Raw genomic sequence first — 20,344 nt, 5'->3', positions numbered from 1 at the left:
AATGATTTTTCACGTGCCCCCGGCACAAGTGCCAGGAAGGCGACACTGGTAACAATCACGCTCAAACGGTGGTGCCCTCACGATTTCGTTTGCCCCAACAGGTCTTCGCAAGCCGAGTTTAGTGTCCAATGAAGGAGACGTTGGCATGGGGGCCAGTCGTCGAATTTAGTTAGATTTCGATTTCACTTGCCTCAACAGGTCTTCGCAAGCGGAATTTAGTGTCCACAGTTTCTAAAAATATTTGAAGCATATATCTCAGGAGAAAGAAAGATCTCCATGTCTATATTTATAAATTTTCCATAAGAATCTCATTCGTGGTTAATGCAAATGAAAATGATTGTTTGCTAATATAATATTGTAGGCAATAGTTCATTGAGTAAATAAGCTGATATGTGAAATATGAAGTCCCAGTCAACTTGGTCTTCATAATTTTTGATTCTTCTTCCTGTATAGTCACGACAGCAGTAAATGTTCCAGTGTTCTTGTTTGTTTTTTTTTAAACTTTGGACAGATTAACACTTGTTTGGAATGCAAAAAATTGTGCTCAGTCACTACTTGGAAATAACAAGCCTGGAAAGTGGAACACACAACTAACTTTCAAATGCATTATAACAAAGTCAACCTTTAATTACAATTCAAGCCTTATAATACTCTAATTTGCAATATCACCAAACTATCAGATGTTATATATCACTGGTCACAATGCACTTTGCATCATTTTAGCTTTCAAATGATGCCACCTTACAACTAGGCAATCCACCAACATTGCCCCTGATTGGAAGTCGAGTCCATCACAGAGTTACCCATTTACAGCTGAATGGACTGGAGCAATATGAAATGAATTATTTTACTCAAGAACACAATACGCTGGCCAGTCTGGAAATTGAACCCACAATCACTATATCATGAGTGCAATAATAAATAACTTCAACCACTTTCTCTACAGTGAAGCAAAATCTCCACCTCCCTTTGAATTCATTTAAAACATTCTCATTTGATTCATACTAATTTTTGCAAACTGAGCAGACTGGAACAACATGAAGTGTTTTGCTCTAGAACACAATGTATCACCCACTCCAAGAATTGAAACCACAATCTTATGATCTTGAGTGCAACACCCTTAACTACTGAGCCACATGCCTCCTTACCTTGTACTGCCAGTCATCATTTCCTATTCCAAGCCATTTGTAATTGTTATCCACTCTCCTTTCTACCATCCTCTTTTGTCAGTCATTCTGTTTCTATTATTACTCTTGTTCCCTTCACCTACTCATTCTGGTTCTTCTGTCAGCACTCTCTCTCTCTGCTACTCACGATCTGGGCCAAACTGCCTTGAGTTAATGTTCACACCACAGAGTAGTAAGAACTTACATCTTTAGGGATTCTGGGCAACTTCAATAGTGCTGGTGCCATGTTAAAATGTACGCAGCACACTTTGCTGAACAAGCAGGGACAGCATAGGGGTGAGAGGAGCATTCAGTCTTGTCAAAGACATGACAATTACTCCAGTATCGAAGCCAGCAGATGTGCAGGTACAATAAACACTCAGAATGTACAGAAAATAGACTCCCTCAAATGTCCAGAAGATCCTTAGTAGCAAATAGTTTCTGTTACTCAGGCAACCAAGTCAGCAGTAAAGGAGGAAACTCTGAAAGCATAGTTGCTAGAATAAGGGGTTGGGCAAAATTCAGAGAGTTGCTACTTTTGTTCGTAACAAAGGCCTCTCCCTCAAAGAGGAAGGCAGATTGTATGATATCTGTGTGTGAACAGCTATGCTAGACAGCAGTGAAACATGGGCTGTGACAATAAAGCACATGTGAAGGCTCAAAAGAAATGAAGCCAGCATGCTCCACTGGGTGGGTAATGTCAGAGTGCAAGTATGACAGTGTAAATGATTTAAAAGGAAAACTGGATTTTAGAGGAATTAGAAGTAGTGTGCAATAAAGAAGACTGTACTAGTATGGTCATGTGATGTGTAAGGATGAGGACAGATGCGTGAAGAAGTGCTAAGCTCTAATTGTGGAGGGAATCTGTGGAAGGGATAGACCCAGGAAGATATGAAACAAAATGGTAAGAAAGGATCTTCAGATATTGAGTCTCACTGAGGAGATGACAAGGGATCAAGACTTCTGGCAAAATGTCATGCTTGAGAAAACACATCAAGCTAAGTAAAATCATGGCCATCCATACATACAAGCATGACTTTTACAGTCATAACTCCACCATCATCAATTTCCTCTCACACACATAATTCTGTTCTCTGGCAAAACTCACACACAAACCATCTCCACAAAACCCACTGCAGGCCCCTCTACAGTTCCTCTCAAAATCATTTGCTATCTAAATATCCCCTCTCATACTCTTATGGTACATCTCTATTCCCTCTGTATTAGTTATACTCCCTCCCCCACTCTTCGCTCTGAGTAGGCCCTTTCACTCACTCTGTCTTTCTTTCTCTCACCTTCCGCTGCTTCCTTGTCCTACTGGAGTAGTCAAATATCTCCTCTGTAGTAAGACAGCTATCCCTGTCCCTTTATCATATTCAAACTTCTTGCTTAGCACACAGCCACTTCTCTCAATTCCTCTCCTATTAGCTGAAACTTCCTTGTCTTACAAGCCACTTAATGATCTTGTGGGTACTGGTGCCATGTAAAATGCACCTATGCCAGCATCATGTAAAAATCACCCAAGCCAGCACCACGTAAAGGGCATCCATACCAGCATCACATGAGAAGCACCCATGCCAGTGCCACATGAAAGAGTAAGCATGCTAGCACCAAGTAATAAAGCAACCAACCATTCCAACACCAGGTAAAGAAGCACCAGTGTTGGCACCATGTAAAAAGCATCCAGTACACTCTGTAAAGTGGTTGGCATTAGGAAGGGCATCCAGCTGTAGAAACTATGCCAAAGCAAACAACTGGAGCCTGGTGCAGCCCTCTGTCAAGCCATCCAACCAATACAAGCATGGAAAACAGACATTATATGAGGATGATGATGATGAGTATACCATTAAGAAGGGTAGCCAACCATAGAAACCAAGCTAAAAAATGTAAGAGAGCAATAACATCTACTAAAGACTTGGACCATAACAACCCAACAAAACCATACAGCATGGTAAGTGGATATAAAATGATGATGATGAGGGTGAGTTTAATCAAAGTAATATTAAAATTTTCTTTTCGGATTAATTAAAAAAAAAACTACACATTGATATTAAATATTATTTTCAGGTTTTACTTTCACCCAGAAATAATTTTTAGAAAATAAATCCAGTGCATACCTCTCTCTCTCTCTCTCTCTCTCACAAATTGAAATGCATAGACTTTTTTTTTTTTAGTGTCTTCATTGATTTAATTTGCTACATAATAAATAACCATTTTTGTAATTGAAATTGCTCTTACCCTTTTCTTAAACTGCCACTACTCTCTGATGCAGCATCATTTGCAGCTTGAAGACAGTTTGTTTCACTGGTTTGGATGCAGATGTCTTTTTGATGAGCACGAAGGTTTCTCTCAGTTAAAAGACATTCCTCCCTTGGAGCACAATTTACATTGTTAGCAGACGTTGTGAATGGTTTAGCTCCTGGTAAACATTTCTCAGGTTTATAAGCTATATTATAATAAACTGTTTGTCCAAAAGTGTAGATCTTTTTTTTCTGTAAGAAACTGTTTTCACTCTGAATAGAATGGTTGTCATTAGCAAGCAATTGTCGACTTTCAACATAGGAAACAGCAGGACTATAACTCAAATTTCTCACATTTAAAGATATATCAGGAATTTTGGTGAAGCCACAACCAGGCTTAGGAATTGAAGAAATATGCTTATTAACAGAAGTTAAAATCTGGACAGAAGATGTTGATATTGTAGAGAGAAAAGCAGATTGTTTAGAAAAAGAACTTGATGTAATTTGTTGGAGTTCCTTGGAAGAGCTGCAATTTACTTCTGATTTATTACATTTACTAAGAGGATACTTTTCAGGAACATCATTACTTGCACTAGGATTCTTTAAAGTAAGGCTTTGTGGTTTAAGAAAAAAATTGACATTTGTTGGAAAACTACTACTGGCCGCCATTTTTGATGGATTTGGATGGCTTTTAGTTGGATAAGTTCGGGCGGAAGACAAGCTTGAATTAGATTCTGACATATACAAACCAAAATCTTTAGCACTGAGTGGTCGGGAATAAGGACTGGACGGTATAGGTTTTTTGTTAACTAAAGAGTCACAGGTTTTGGAATGTGAATTATCTTGCGAGGTAGAAAATCGTTGGTTATGGTAAATGTATTTGGACATTTGGGTAATGGATAAGGGATGATGTGGATTGTTTCTAAGACAATTTTCTCTAAAAACATGGCAATCAGACAAGGGATAACTTGGGCCATTTCGATGAAGAGAACTTTCAAAGGAAGCTTTTAACCAACATGGAAAAGTTTGTTGCTGTGCATTAAATTGTTTTTTTATGGAAACCTCATCTAATCCAGAAGTAATTTTGCTTAAGTCAGATCCATTCATGGCCAACAATATTGCTGCTGGTTAAGTTCACTAAGTGTCATAAGCCTATTCATTCCCACCATACTTCCTGAAATAAAAGAGAAAAAAAAATCAATTACAAACAAATACAAAAACAAGCAATTTAAACCCATTTGATACTAACCTACATGAGACTCTTCCTTATTCTACAATACAACATCCTGTTTTAAAATGATCTAAATTAAAACCTACTAAAACTTCATGTTAATGTTCTGAACACCAGCTTAATAACTGAATTATTTTACTCAATCTGTCATTAATATGGGGAACCCCCCCCCCCCCCCCAAAGCAGTGTATTTCAATAGATTCAGTTTTGATCATATAAAACTAAAAAATACCAGGTCTCAAGAAAATCAAGAAAGCTAAAACCAAATATTAATGATTGTAGAAATTTGTAGCGTGAAAGAAATCTTACTTGTTCCATACATTTGGGCTCACACTTAGTCCATTCCTTTTAAATTTTGTAATCGCTTCAAACAAAGAGTTGAAATTTTTAGCTCAGAATTACGTAGGAATTGAAGAAATATGCTTATTAACAGAATAATGTACTGCTACCAGTACATTGATTTGAAATCATTTTATCAAGTCTCACTTCGAATGTATCGAGGGATATGTCAAGATTTGATCTGACACTATTCTCTTAGAGACTATGCCCTTTTTTAAGCAGCTGGTATTAAGTTGAGAGGTTCTGCAAACTTTTCCTTTTCACATGTTATAATAGGTAATTATGTGTGTCATTGCCATATTTGATGCCAGGTTTTGCAAAATTCCTTAAACCTTTAGCATTCAGATTACTCTGTCGTGTGTAATGGTTATTCCCATTGTTTTGAGATATAGATGATGAGATTGTTTATTTTAAAAAATGATATTGCAAGGTAGGTCTGAGGCCAGACCTGGCCAATTTGAACATAAAACAGGTAGAATATTTTAGGCAAATATGGCTGGTTTAAACATATCTCACTTTTCTTGTTTCTGTTGATTAGATTTTCAGCTTACCAATAAACTTTGCTTTCAAGAGAAAGAAACTTTTCATGTTATTGACCTTTTGCACATTTCTGAGGATTGCTGTTCTCTTATATTTGTTTTCAGGATTTTTATGAAATGTCTTGTATTCTATAAAATTTCTTCTTCTTTCCTTGCAGGATATTTCTAGATTTGGATTTTTGGTTCATCATTTTACATCCAGTTTTCTATCCTTACTTAGGTTGGACAAGTCCTCTTCCAATATTACATCCCACCATGTTGCATTCCTTTGTCAACTCCTTCCTGAGATTAGCTTTAACTACTTCTGTTTGTCTTTCTCTTCCACTGGTTCTTTCTACATACATCATTTAGGCTCTTTAGTCATCTGGTTTCATTCATATGCATTACATGAATACTCTGAATGTTATTTTTATGAGAAAAGTATTTATACATCTTCCTGTATATCTGGTAATTTCATGTTCTATCAGTTTTTGATATATATTACATTCAACTCATTACATGTGGAAGAATTTTGTAAAGTCTATAATATAACATCATGTTCCTTGCCATTTTCAATTGCAACAATCTTGTGATAGTAGTCTAATAACTGGGAAAGGCACAATGTTTTCCTGAAAATCATACTGGTTATTTTTGAGTTTATCAAACTTAATAATTCACAAGTTGCTTTTTCTGAATCCTTTCAGAAATTTTTGTAAAAGATGTCCACCAATTTTCTGCAAGACATTTTTAGCCTCTGTTAAATATTGGAATAATATTCACTTTCAGGTTTATTGTTTTGTTTACATTATTTACATTTGGCAGATATTTGTCCTCATCTTATACCCTCCAGCCTTCATCAAGTGTCTTGGGGAAATTTCGAACCTGGGTTCTCATTCCTAAGGTATTGTCTTAGCTTTTCATCTTTCTAGAGTTGATAAAATGAATACCAGCCTAATACTAGAATCAGCATAATCAAATCAGAATTCCTCTTCAATAGAATCTGGGGCTTTGTGCATTAGTTACTTTCAGCTTCCCTGCTTTGCAGATTCTTGTACTCTTTCAACTAAACTGTCTATATTTACTTCTAACATGGTCACAAGGCTTCAGATAAAATTAGTATCTTTAAATAATTCATCATCCATTTCAAAGATTACATCAACATATAATTTTGAATAAAGTATTCTGTGCATAAAAAACAGCGCCAGTTCTTCCAGCTGGCACTAAAATGCTTATTATACGCTCTCATACACATAATTATACCGGAATCTGATAACTTGCCCAAAATATAGTTTTCTTTAGAAAAAGGTGTTTTTGCAAAAATAATTTCTTGCGACAAACTACCCTCTCTTTAAGTACATCTTTATAGATATCTATCTGCATAAGTGTCTTCAGTGAGTTTTGTATCATCACCTCCACTACGACAAAGTCGAATGCAGAAAACCATAATTTTACAGAAAGTTGTATCTCGTAGTTTTGCTGTTATTAACATTCGAAACACTTGGTTAGTTATATTTGGTGGATCCAGGTTGGGTGCTTTATAGTATTTAGTTCACATACTATTCACTTCAGTCCATTAATAAATAGTTGTTACCAGAAGCGCCTTGGAGACGAAGCCAGGTTCGTGTTACATCGTTCTGTACCAGTAATATTGATTCTATCGGCTAAACCTACCAAAGGAAATCACTATCTAACGATTAATTTCGTACTATATGCACCAAGAGTTTTGTACGAGTTCGATTCAGTTAAGGAATTACTGGAGTTTTATCAAAGGCTGTACATTTCCTCTCTTCGGTGCACAAACAGATTCAGTCTAAATACTTTTACTGAACTTACACGTGTCGATGTAGATGGCCAAATCTTGATTATTCTATGCTGCCTGATTAAAGGAAATTCAGATATACTCATTTTGGAATCACACACACACCGCTCTCTCTCTCTCTCTCATATATATATAACTTTAGTCTAATTCTAAAGTTATATATATATATATATATATATATATAACTTTAGTCTAATTCTAAAGTCAATGAGCTAATGTGCGAATAACTGCTGTAGGATCTTAACCCTGAATTTTTGCCGTCTTAGACCTCCGAAATAAAACTACTTTTGATAATTAATAGCATACATTTTTAAACACAACTAACGACTTTTAAAAAAGAAAATAATCGATAAATGTAGCTTAGTCTAGCAACTGTACAGTTAGTTCAGTTATGCAAGTCACCATCTAGAAACAAAAATAAATCCTTTACAAAAATTGTGATAGTATTAAGTGATAAAAAATGCTTTATCCAGTACAAGAAATAACATAAAAACGTTGGAGTTAAGTTTCAATATAGGAATGTGAGAAAATACTTTGAAAAGTAAGGCAGCAACCTGTTGAACAGTTGAGTGTCGGAATGACTATCTATGGTAGTCAACATTTACCGGAGTTTGGGCTTCTAAGAAACATACCATATTTCACGTTTCAAACAAAAATTTTGAATAAAGTTCATGAAACCGTGGGGAGATGTTGTAGATATTGAATAGACACCTTTTAAGAAAGCCGAAAGCAAATAATGATGAATTGTAAAATACATAGATATGTGTATATAGGATTCTGCCATGTGGCAAGAATTGGAAAGGAAAAAGACGCCGCTAAAAAAAAAAAATCGATTTATAACGAACAGGGTTTGGGTTTCTATTTTTTAAGATATTTATACGTGTTCTTTCTGTTTTTAAATTAAAAAAAAACTTACATTTGATGACGAAGTGTTGACAATTTACTAAATTGCCAGAAAGGCGACGAAACACATCTATATATATATAAATATATATATTTTTTTATACTTGTAACAATATCAACTGCTGCTTCTCTGAATTTCTTTTTTCATTTTCCTTAGAGCGATATACAAATTCCACTAGACAAATGACAGCACGTGGTAAGCACGTAAATAAGCATCATAAGTTCGATTCATGCATGAAGTAACGCAAATTTATGGCACGAATAGTAAAATGAAATACAAGACAGTAAATCGTTATTACAGTTTAATGAAAGGATTTGTGAACTTAAAAAGAAATACATAACTGGTAAATCATGAATAAAACGTTATTCTACAACAAAATATAAGCACTAGTAATAAAACAGTAAACTAAATTCGCATCGAATTTATGATGTAATACTATGACATAAAATACCTTACCTTCAGCGGCCACACCAACAAATCAACGCTGCTAAGATACGTCCTGATAGTGAATAAAAACTTGAACCAATTGAAAACGCAGTCACATCACGAACCTCCAATCAACGCCAATGTAACATTTCTATTCGAAATTAGCGCCAAAGCATGAAAGGCGAAGGGAGTTTACTCTCAGTATGTTGATTTTGTTCACTTAGAACGAAAAGCAACTTTATAAGAAGAAAGATTATAATTAATTCGTTCGATTCTTGACTCCTTGTTTTATCGATTCTAAAACTTGAAAAGTAGACGGCTGTCTCTGTAGAGTGTTAACTCGACAGTACTGCATACATTCACGTATATGTTGACATGCTAGACCTAGCTTCCTCTTTCACATTTACAATATAAAATATATTTTGTTCGATTAAATTTCTTTATTACCCACAAGGGGCGAAACACAGAGGGGGACAGTACAGCCTGATTGGGGTCAGACACACAATGGTATAACTTTTAAAAATTTACATGATATAATTAAATCGAATGATACAAAACAAGGACAAAATACAAACATGAAATGAAGCAGAGAGATGGTTACACTCCGACGCCACGAGCCCCAATCTCCTACTGGAACCTTTGTATACAGACTTATGACACGTTCACGAAGAATCTTTCATTCCCAGCACCCTCACAACATGCAACCATCTTTCTTTGAACATTTTCTCCGACAGGCATCTTCTCTCCAGCCTCACCTTCCTTTTAAGGTGAAAGGTAAAAAATCTCACCAACCCGAGGTCGGAGATGAAGTCGCCTGACGTCAAACCTTTCATTCGCGTCTTCCATACCACCTCTTTCGCAATTGCTACTACTGCGAGAAAACAATGCTTACCTTCTTTCGTGAGGAAATCCGGCGGGTTAATTTTTACAATTGACTCAGACAACAGCTGTACTCTTCTCGAACCCGACAGCAGATGTTCTGTATAAGCCCACACTTCAGACACTGAACAATAGCGTGCAGGACGGTTTCCCTATCCTGCCCGCATCTTGGACAGTCCGTAAGTTTAGATTAACCGTGTCGTGCAAGCTTATCCCGAACGGGTAAGGCTCCTCAGTAACATTGCCAGGCTAGAGATTTTTGGAAATTATCTAAACACCCCAGCCTGAAGGTCCTTTAGAACAGACTGTCTAACTGGTTATCTCCGAGACCTAGGGTCTCCTCCAGGGTATCGTCGTTCCCAGCCTCTACCAACCTGCTATAGAAAGATGTGGTGGTACCAAAACCGCTGGCATTACCCGAGTGACGGAACAGTAAGAGTGCTTTACGGCACTCCGTGAACCATGTACCCAACCTCGATCTATGAAGGAACCAGTTTTCTCGTCCACTAAAACTAGTGAACCTGGGAAACATCCGTTTCGCAAGCGAAGACCACACCTGTTCACCATTCGGGAGTAGCCAGAGATGCTTCAACCTCAGCGCATGTCTGCGCATCAACAGCCAGGGCATCCCCAGTCCTCCCTTCAGCGGCTTCTGGCAGCAGATAGAACGCCTCACAAGAGGAGAGACGCCCTTCCACAAAAAGCGGAAGATCTGCTTCTCCAACTTGTTCAACCATGAATCAGGACAGGGCACGACGGTTAGGCGGTAAATGATGACCGATGCGATAAACACATTGGCCACCTCCGCCCTCCCTTTCAAGGATAGCCACCGCCAAGACCAGGTCTTGACTATGAGGGTCACCTTGCTCGATACCTCTGCCCAATTCTTTTCTATCTGGAGGTCTGGACCAAACCAAACTCCTAGCAGCTTAACCGGGCCCTCCGTCCAACGTCCCACGACGCTATCCGAAGGCATCTACTTGCCCCTCCAGGTGCCGAGTTGCAAGCCGACTGACTTTTCCAGGTTAATCTTTGCTCCTGCCACCGTCTCGTAAACCTTGATGGTTTCACCTACCCTCTGTGGGTGTTCCATCTTGGTTACGATAATGGTGATGTCATCCGCATATGCTGAAACCGAATCTCCAACGGCTGGCCCCCTCGGGATGCCGCTCAACTTTCGCAGTAACGGCTCTAGGGCCATCACATACAAAAGCGGCGAGAGCGGACATCCTTGGCGAACCGAGCGCTTGATAGAGAACGGCTTAGAAAGAAAGCCGTTCACCCGAACGATCGAGTCGATGTTATCGTATAATTGGATTATCCAACTGAGGAAGCCAAGACCCAGCCCGAACTGTGCCAGCACGGACATTAGGTACCGATGGTCAACCCTATTGAATGCTTTTGACTGGTCTAAATGGACCAAAACCCCTCCTTTGCCAGAATCACTACCAAACCCTTCTAAGGTATAGCGTATAAGATGAAGACTGTCCTGAATGCTTCTGCTGGGGACGGTACAGGTTTGTGCCTTGCCGATCAGAGCATTCGCGACACGCGTCAATCTTTTTGCTAGTACCTTGGCCAAAATCTTCAGCTCTGCGTTTAACAGAGTGATGGGCCAAAAGTTATCGATCTTATCCCCCTTGTCTGGGTCCTTCCTGACCAGAGTCACCACTCCCCGGCGTACAGATCTGGGGATTAACCCATTCTGCTGCCAGTTCGCGTAAACCCCGGCCAGAATTTGCCCAAACAAGTCTGGCATGCCTTTGTACAATTCGTAAGGCAAACCATCAAGTCCCGGCGCCCTACCAACTTTGCAGTCAGCTATAGCCTCTCTCACCTCCTCAGGTGTGATCGACCCTTCACAGCACTCAGCATCCTTCTCCGAGAGACGCGGCAGCCCGGCAAGGAAGTCCGAAAGGTTCAACTTACTATCCGGTCCATCGCCCATTCCGAAAAGCTGTGCAAAGTGCTCCTGAAAAGCCTTACACATCTCATCGGGTTTGTTCACAATCTCGCCTCGTAGGTTCTCCAAAGATCGAATTGTGGAATCATTTCCACGTTGGGTTTCCACCACTCGGGCCCATCCAGCAGCATTGATCCCCTCACTCCCCATTGCATGAAGTCTAGCCCTGATAATGCATCCCATGTATTTGGCCTCGAGGTGCCGGTTTAATTCGTCTCTTAGACTTCACCTGAACAGCACTACCAGTCAACACGGCTTCCTCTAATTCCTTAACTAGTTCTAGTTCCCTCTTACGCTCTCAAGCCACTAAGCCTATCTAACAGACTCAAACTTAATGGCTCTTTTGAGGGCGTACCACCATTTATTATTTATGATGGTACCTGTTAAAGCCCTCTGTATCAGTAACTTAATCCGGGTCCTGTACTCCTCAATCGCCAAAAGGGACTTATTGAGTTTCCAGTAACCGGATCCTCTATTCTCTAACTTATCTAGGTTCAGCTTACAAGTGACCAATTTATGATCACTGTAGCTGACCAAGTGGAATTGTGGACACTTAGCTATGTCTCTATCTATTTCTCTAATTAGAATCTTATCTATATATGACTTAAAAGACCCGTCACCACTCAACCATGTCCACAATGGGGTGTTCGGGAATTCAAGTCTGTATGGATCTACTAGCTGAAAGCAACTTAGTAGATCCCGGAAGCTGACATTCGGTATCCTATTTGAGTTCGAGTCAACATTATCCACGTGCGCATCGTGAATAGTGTTAAAGTCCCCTAACAAAACTAATGGGTACGACGTACCAAGAAACTTCTCTAGGTCTCGGAAATACTCAGACTGACCATTATTGGGGGCGTAAATTGCCACCAGTCTGATTTTCTTACCGCAACTGGGTCAGAAAAAATTAACTTTTTCTCTGAAACCCGGTTTCTTTTTAATTGGACCAACACCTGGAGAAATAAATTTCTTGCATCCGCTCCGGAGTGGGAACAGATCTCTTGATCCCTTTAACCGGGTTTCAGTAGCAACAATGACATCCAAATTATGTGACCTGACGTCGTTTAAGAAGCGACCTTGCTTCCATCCCGCCGTCAGGCCACGCACATTTAAACAACCAGTGTTAACTGCCATAAGTCTTACCTTAATTTAATCCGTCTTCGTTTAGAGGCGGAGGGGAATCCGCCTCTTTTTCTTTTTCTCGGGCTCGTGGAGTCATTTTTAGTAATCCGTTATAGATATGATCAGAAACGTCATACCTAGACGGGCCAACATCGTTCCGAAAGTATTAGCAAGCACGTTGTAAGACGCTGAGTCCGTTTTGTAGATTTCGAACCCGTCTTCGGCATTTTCAACTTCTGTTCTTTTTAATGTTTTTGTTACTTTTTATTTGGCTCATTAGCCTTGTGTTAGAGGTTCTAACTGCCATGTACACTTCCCTATTATTGTTCGCTGTTTTATTATTGTCCACTGTTCTTTTTTTTTAGTCACTGCTTTGTATTCATTTTTTTTTCTTTTTGCCTTATTTGTTTTCCTTTGAGTTGATTCTCGGGGTGTAGAATTAATTTTTCTTTTACAACCAATTGTCGTCCACCTCTTCTCTTCTTTATTTTCGTTCTCTTTTTCTTCATCCGTACTATCTTCTGTTTTTCTATTTTCTTCATCTTCTGAATCTTCCTCTATATTATTTTCTTTATTTTCTTCTTTTTCTTCGCCACTCTTACATTCGGCCCTGACATGGCCCTTCTTCCCGTATTTGAAACATCTGGGCTTTCTGCCCTCCACCATGATGACTAGTTTAGTATCCATAGTGTTTATAACTTCTGGATTTTTTCCCAGGGTCATTAGTTCAGTCTGAATCGTCAATTTTATTGTCTGATCAAGCCAGATTTTGTCTTCCGTAACCTCGGCTGAAAGAAGATTAATTTCCTCTTACAAGTCGTATAGAACTGCAGCTACTAGCCATTCGGCATCCACTTCTGGTGGTACGTACCCTATCTTTATTCGGGAGGTTCTCCTCCCCATATAAATATGTAACCGCACCACCTCGTCTGTACGCAACGGTTCTACAGAGTGTTGTTGTGCTTTTTCCACTGTCGCCATCCTCACCTCCACAGTTGCATATCGTTTTCCCCTGGCCAAATATTTAATGTCACTCTATATTGGCCTAAGGCACTTTTCTACACAATTCTCGTTGACATAGTCGATTCTTTTCTTCTCAACGTTATACATTTTGAAGATAACAGTTCTCTCTAATGCATCTTTAATGATACTATGAGGAGGGGCCACATTTATTTCGGTCCCTTCTCTCGATAGTAATTCCCGGTGAGCTCTTAAATTAGTTATATCAATTTTCCGTGTATTTCCTCCGGCGGCTGCCGCAAAACTCCTTATGGGTTCCTCCCCAGTTGCAAGGCTGGGTACATCAATATTTCTTTTTCTTCCTGTCTTTCCTGTGGTATCCTTACTGCAACTTGGCACCTGAGGTTCCAGCAAGTTTATTGGAGACACACTCTCCTCACATGCGTTAATGTTTTCCATTGCGTAAAGTTTTGCGTAATAAAACACAAATAATGAATCACAATAATTTCCCCCACACGAGGGAATTAACAATAATGTTTGCACAAGCAATAAACAGTTCACAACAATTCAAAAATATCAACAAATTTAGCAACAAATCTCTCCTTCACTCAGCAAAAAACATGTCTAACTCTCAAAAGACGGAAGTAACAGTGATTCATATAAAATATATTTTGTTCGATTTACATATCGAGAATATATATATATACACGCGCGTACACAGACACAGAAGAGGTCATTGGAATCCGAAGAAAATTTTGGTTATAAAATGAAGGGCAGCATGCGTATTCGACACGTACGCATATATAATAAGATGACTTGATTTATTTGAAATTCCCTGCTTCCAGAGACTAGAACAAACACTTATGATTGGTACCAACAAGTAAAGAGAAATCATCACAAGAATTTCCCCAAAATTGGCATGCATGCCATGAGGGAAAAGACAGTCGAATTATTTTAAGACCTAAGGAGAGCTGTCCTACTTAAACCTTCAACAGATGCGACACAAAAAAAAAACAAAAAGAATTAAGATATCCTTATTCATCTGGCCCCTCTGATTTATTTTTCTTGGTTCATTTTCATTTTATTTATGCAAATTACCTAGACCATGAACGTGTTCAGTCAAGAAGTTTATTTTTGTTGGGTTTTTTTTATGTCTAAGTGTCTTGTCTACTGAATGTAAGGTATGAGGGTTGCTGTGCTGATGACACCTATTGAATCAGAAACATGCCAGATCTGTCTTCTTGTCTTCCTATAATCAGACTCTTTTCCTAATGGCATGTAAATCATGGAGAATTCTTGAGATTATCTCCTCATTTGGAGTTTGTGCTCATTGCAGTAAGCAGTTGGTCTACTCTCCCCTCTTTGAAAATGGAGATAATTTTAATAGATCAAGAATTTTAAATTAGAATCATTAGATACATGTTGATTATTCATTATAATCACTTTGAATTTATATCCTGTATTGTCAGTTGGGCCATGTTTACACAATTGTTATATTTATACACATACATAATGTGATTGCTTCCTAAATCCCTGTATGAGTGCTTTTAAGAGTGACTATGCACTCAGTTGTAATAGATTACTACAGAGCTTGTTTGCGATCAATGGTGCTATGTAATCGCTTCTTAAAACCCAAGACAAGCATTTTACAGAAATGATCTTATAAGTATCAGCAGTTTCCTCATCAACCAACTTCAATGATGGGAAGAAATCATAAATTAAGTCTTGTTCTCTGGAACAAGACCATTAATTTAAGTTTACTATCAATTAATTGTTATACATTACTATGGAGCTGGTGGGGGGGGGGGCATTTGTAATCATTCATAAGATTTCAGGAGAGGAGGGAATAAGTGGTGTAGGGTTTCATTTTTCCAAAAATAACATAAGCACATGCAGAGTTGAATAACCAAGGAATTATTTGCATAATGATTCTCAAAATATATCCTATTATCAACTGCCAATTTTTATATTTGTTAAAGGATTATTAAATAAGCTATTACACTCCTGAAATGAGTAATAGGAGATCAATGAACTTCTGGAATAATTATCACTACCTCATGGAGAAGAAATTGAATGATTTTCTTCTGTGAAAATATTTTTTTTGCCCAAAGCAGTCAATTTTTTACATTTTTACCCTCCAATTCCTTTAGTAGATAAAAAAAAATGGCTGCTGAGAATAGGAAAGTGTCAAATCAGGATACTCCTATTATAATTCCATTTGCATCTCTGATGGGGGCCATCTGAGAGACGGCTCAAGATAGTTTTTTGAGTCCTGGGAGGCATGATTGCTCTCAAAATTCAAAGAGGCTGTGAAATTAATTTTTTTCACTGAGAGGCCCAGCAGATAATCACAAGCCTCTCCCTAAGCTTTCTGAGCCCAAGACTAATGTACCTGCTAAATCACATCTCATAAAAGCCCTGTCTATCATATATTACATGAATAGATTAAATACTACACCCCACTCCATTTCAGTGATCTTGTCCTGCTAGTTAACTGAGCTCAATGCTACTAGTGTCACATAAAAAAACACCCAGTACATTCTGTAACGTGGTTGGCATTAGGAAGGGCATCCAACCAAAATAACCATGCCAGAACTGACAATGGAGCTTAGTGTAGTCTTCTGATTTGCCTGTTCCTCTCAAATCGTCCAATCCATGCCAGTGTGGAAAGTGAATGTTAACTAATGATGATGTTTGTGTGAACTCTTGTCTTGACATTGTGTGAAGGAGCATCACCATCTTACAAGCAATGTTCTTTGTTTCCATTTTTCCATGAAAACCATGTCTGGCCATGGGAAAATCTTAGCTTGTTTGAAACATGATGTTTGGTGACAAGGTGGATATCTAATTAGAAAATCTGTTTCAAGAAATTCTGTCCGACCCATGCCAACAATGAAAATTAGATGTTAAATGACTATGATGATGTGCAAATCTCTCTAATATTCTGGATAAGAGATACTTATTTGCAAAACATGTGTTTGGGTTTGATGCCATTGTGCAGCACCAAGAGAAAGTACCATCTAGCATGACCTCGGGCTGATCAAAGCAAAATATAGATGGAAAAACTCATCCTATATATATATATATATATATATATATCTTATTTAATGTTTTTTCCATGCTAGCATGGGTAAAACAGAGAGATATTTGATGTAGGATTTTACAGCCAAATGCTCTGCCTGCTTACCTGCATTTGAAGTAAGGGATTATTTTTATTTACAGAGGGTTTTGTGCTGTGTAGGGACTGACATACCAAAGAACAGACCTAACATTTCTTTTGCATGTCATAAAAGGCAACTAAAAGAGATTGTTGTAAGATTTGCACTCTAACCTCATAAAACTCTCAGCAGGAACTACCCAGAACAATCAAGTTCTCTCCAAGGAAGTACCTTACTGCCTATAAGACACATCATATGGAGAAACCCCTTGAGGACAGAATGAGCTGGAGGCTTCTCACCTGAGTGGTGTAAAGTTGTCATCCACCGGTGCCATGTAAAAAGCACCCAATACACTGAAGTGGTTGGCATTAGGAAGAACATCTAGCCATAGAAACCATGCCACAATAGAAAACTGGAACCATGGCAACTCGCCAATTGCTATCAAACCATTCAACCCATGCCAGCATGGAAAGCAGACATTAAATGATGATGATATACATACAGATATGACTGTAGTTAAGAAAAGCTTGTTTCTCAACCATAAGATTTCAGATTCCTACAGAATAGTACCTTCAGTAAGTGTCTCCTACTATAGCTCTGGGCCAACCAATGGCTTGCGAGTAGATTTGGTTGGCAGAAACTGAAAGAAGCAGAACTGAAAGGCAGCAAGCTAGCAGAAACGTTAGCACGCCGGGCAAAATGCTTAGCGGTAGTTCGTCTACCATTACGTTCTGAGTTCAAATTCTGCTGAGGTCAATTTTGCCTTTCATCCTTTTGAGGTCGATAAATTAAGTACCAGTTTAGCCCCTTGTGGGCAATAAAGAAATAAGAAACTGAAAGAAGCTTGATGTGTGTGTGTGTATATATATATATATACATTATTTACATTTGATGGATATTTGTCCTCATCTTGTTTGTTGTTAACACAACTTTTCAGCTGATATACCCTCCAACCTTCATCAGGTATCTTGAGGAAACTTCGAAATCTGGGTTCTCATTCCTTAGGTATATTTCGATGTTGTTGTTGTTGAGTAGAGGAACATTGCAAGGCTGTGACATGAGGAGATATTGATAAATCGAATATAGCTGATCATGTATGGAAAAATGGAGACCACCTCCCACTGTGGGATGAAGTTAAAATAATAGACAGAGAACACTACTGGAAAATACGAAAACTAAAAGAAGCAGCACATATGGTAGGACACAACAACCTCCTAAGCATACCGAGTGCAGATATGAATAGCATACGGGAACCGGTATTGAGGAAGGATAGGAAAATACTAGATTTATAAGCCATAAAATTCTCTTCATAATTGCCCAGAGGTATATGGCGTAGTGGTTAAGAGCGCGGGCTACTAACCCCAAGTTTGATTCCAAGCAATGACGTGAATAATAATAATAACATCGAAAAATACCTTAGGAATGAGAACTGATATTTATCATAAACCAACGGACTAGAAGCACATGCTACCTGAAGCACATCAAAAGAAATATCCCCTTTAATTTAGCGAAAAGGATTTGCACAATAGTGTCTGATGGAAACACTCAGGATCTCCGTCTTGAAGACCTCAGAACAATGCTAACTGAGAGACAATATACACCCTCACTTATAGATGATGAAATTAAGCGTGCCTAGAAATTAGGCATTGAAATTCTAATACCGCATCTCATCTCAAAATGCTACTGCATATATCAACTCACAACCCTAGGGGAAATGAGGCATACAACACTATTGTACAAAATCCACCTACACTCACTAGGGAAACAAAAATGAACAACATTCTTAAAACACATAAATTCATCAAATGCAAAAAGCAACACAAATCAGTGAAGTGACTTCTGACAAATACAAAGCTTTATACAACAACTACAAAACCAATGGTTAAAAAGTGTGGATGTCCAAACTGTGAAACATGCCTCAACCTACTGGAAGACTTGGAATTCCTATTCAAACAAGGAGAGAGCTTCACAAAACCAACTTCACTTGTGCTTCTGAGAATCAAATTCATGTTATAACTTGGTCAGGTTGTGAACATAACTATATAGAACAGACAAGTATGGCACTTAAAGAATCACACTATACAAGGAACAGATCTGTTTCTCAAAGTACAGATTCTTTTGAGTGATCACATAGATGTGCAGGTAATATCCAACCAAACTTCATAGTTTTTTCTACCTATCAGTGCAAAGAAACAATTTCTGTAGAAGAATGTTTAAATAAAGAAAATTTATCAAAAAATACAGAACATGCCTAAATATGAACACATATTTCATCTCACAACTTTAGTTTTTGAGTTTTTGTATATTTATTTATTCCCCACCACAAAAAAAAATGTGCAATTATCTCCCCTGTTCTGAATAATAATCATCACTAATTACCTCCTCTTAGACTTCTCTTCTTGTTGATTCGTTCACAAACTTCCTTCCAAGAACATGGACTAAAATCTTAAGAAAATACGAAATTACAATAACGGCAAAAGCAAAACTGGTCGACAAACACAATATGCTTCCACTTATAAAATATATCAAACTATGTAAACTGTGTGCACTTTCCTTCCTTTATTTTATATATACATTTTTTGCATTACAACTCACCATGTGGGGATAATCGAAATTCTCCTCCACCCTTTTCTTATTACTTATAAATATATATATTCTTTTATTTTAGTCATCCGACTGTGGTCACGCTGAAGCACCACCTTTAGTCAAAGAAATCGACCATAGGACTTATTCTTTGTAAGCCTAGTACTTATTCTATTGGTCTCTTTTGCCAAACCACTAAGTTACGGGGACATAAACATACCAGCATCAGTTGTCAAGTGATGGTGTGAGGACAAACACACAGATACACACAAATATATACATACATATAAATATATATATATGGCACTATCATGCTATTAGCTGTCAGAAGTGAAAGTGCTCACTGCCTGCTAGTGAAGTATCTGTCTGTCTGCCTGCATGCCTGTTGCTGGCCTGTCGATTCTTTGGCTACTGACAGCTAATACCATGACTGGCCGGAGCGAGCTATATGTCTGTCTCTCTCTCTCTCTATCTATCTATTACTCGAAAGTTCGCGCGTCCGGGCTAGCTAGTCGTGAGTAGAAAACACAAATTTAATATAAAAACATATTTCCTGAAATTGCAAATTATTTAAAATATAAAAATATAATTTTCAACAGAGAGAATTTATCAAAATAGAAAACAAATGAAGTTTGAAGTTTAAAAATAATAGGATCGACCACTCACGACTAGCTAGTGCGGACGCGCGAACTTTCGAGTAATAGATAGATAGAGAGAGAGAGAGAGAGAGAGACAGACAGACAGACATATAGCTCGCTCCGGCCAGTCATGGTATTAGCTGTCAGTAGCCAAAGAATCGACAGGCCAGCAACAGGCAGGCAGACAGACAGATACTTCACTAGCAGTGAGCACTTTCACTTCTGACAGCTAATAGCATGATAGTGCCATATATATATTACTACACTCTCTGAGTGGTTGGCGTTAGGAAGGGCATCCAGCTGTAGAAACTCTGCCAAATCAGACTGGAGCCTGGTGTTGCCATCCGGTTTCACCAGTCCTCAGTCAAATTGTCCAACCCATGCTAGCATGGAAAGCG

The 20,344-nt window shown here is 38.3% G+C and overlaps 1 protein-coding gene across 4 annotated transcripts in view; it reads right to left on the bottom strand.

Moving 5' to 3' along the window:
• The window catches only part of LOC106872256 (tubulin monoglutamylase TTLL4), a 36,105-nt gene extending 27,402 nt beyond the window's left edge, over positions 1-8,703 (bottom strand). For 2 of the 4 annotated variants that reach the window (XM_014919178.3, XM_089353608.1), the window contains exons 1-3: positions 8,674-8,703; positions 8,230-8,391; positions 3,405-4,580 (exon numbers count right to left, since the gene is read on the bottom strand). In XM_014919178.3, coding sequence (XP_014774664.1) covers positions 3,405-4,513 — 1,109 coding nt within the window. In that variant the 5' untranslated portion in view covers positions 4,514-4,580; positions 8,230-8,391; positions 8,674-8,703. Of the gene's footprint in view, positions 1-3,404; positions 4,581-7,867; positions 7,922-8,229; positions 8,392-8,673 lie in introns of those variants that run through there. The other 2 variants (XM_014919179.3, XM_089353603.1) reach the window with 2 other exon arrangements.
• Between the last annotated feature and the right edge of the window lie 11,641 nt (positions 8,704-20,344).

This window comes from Octopus bimaculoides, chromosome 1 (assembly GCF_046866305.1).
Source record: "Octopus bimaculoides isolate indiv1 chromosome 1, ASM4686630v1, whole genome shotgun sequence".
NCBI lineage: Eukaryota > Metazoa > Mollusca > Cephalopoda > Octopoda > Octopodidae > Octopus > Octopus bimaculoides.
Note: the sequence above shows the minus strand (reverse complement) of the source record. Positions and strands in the feature narration are given on the sequence as shown.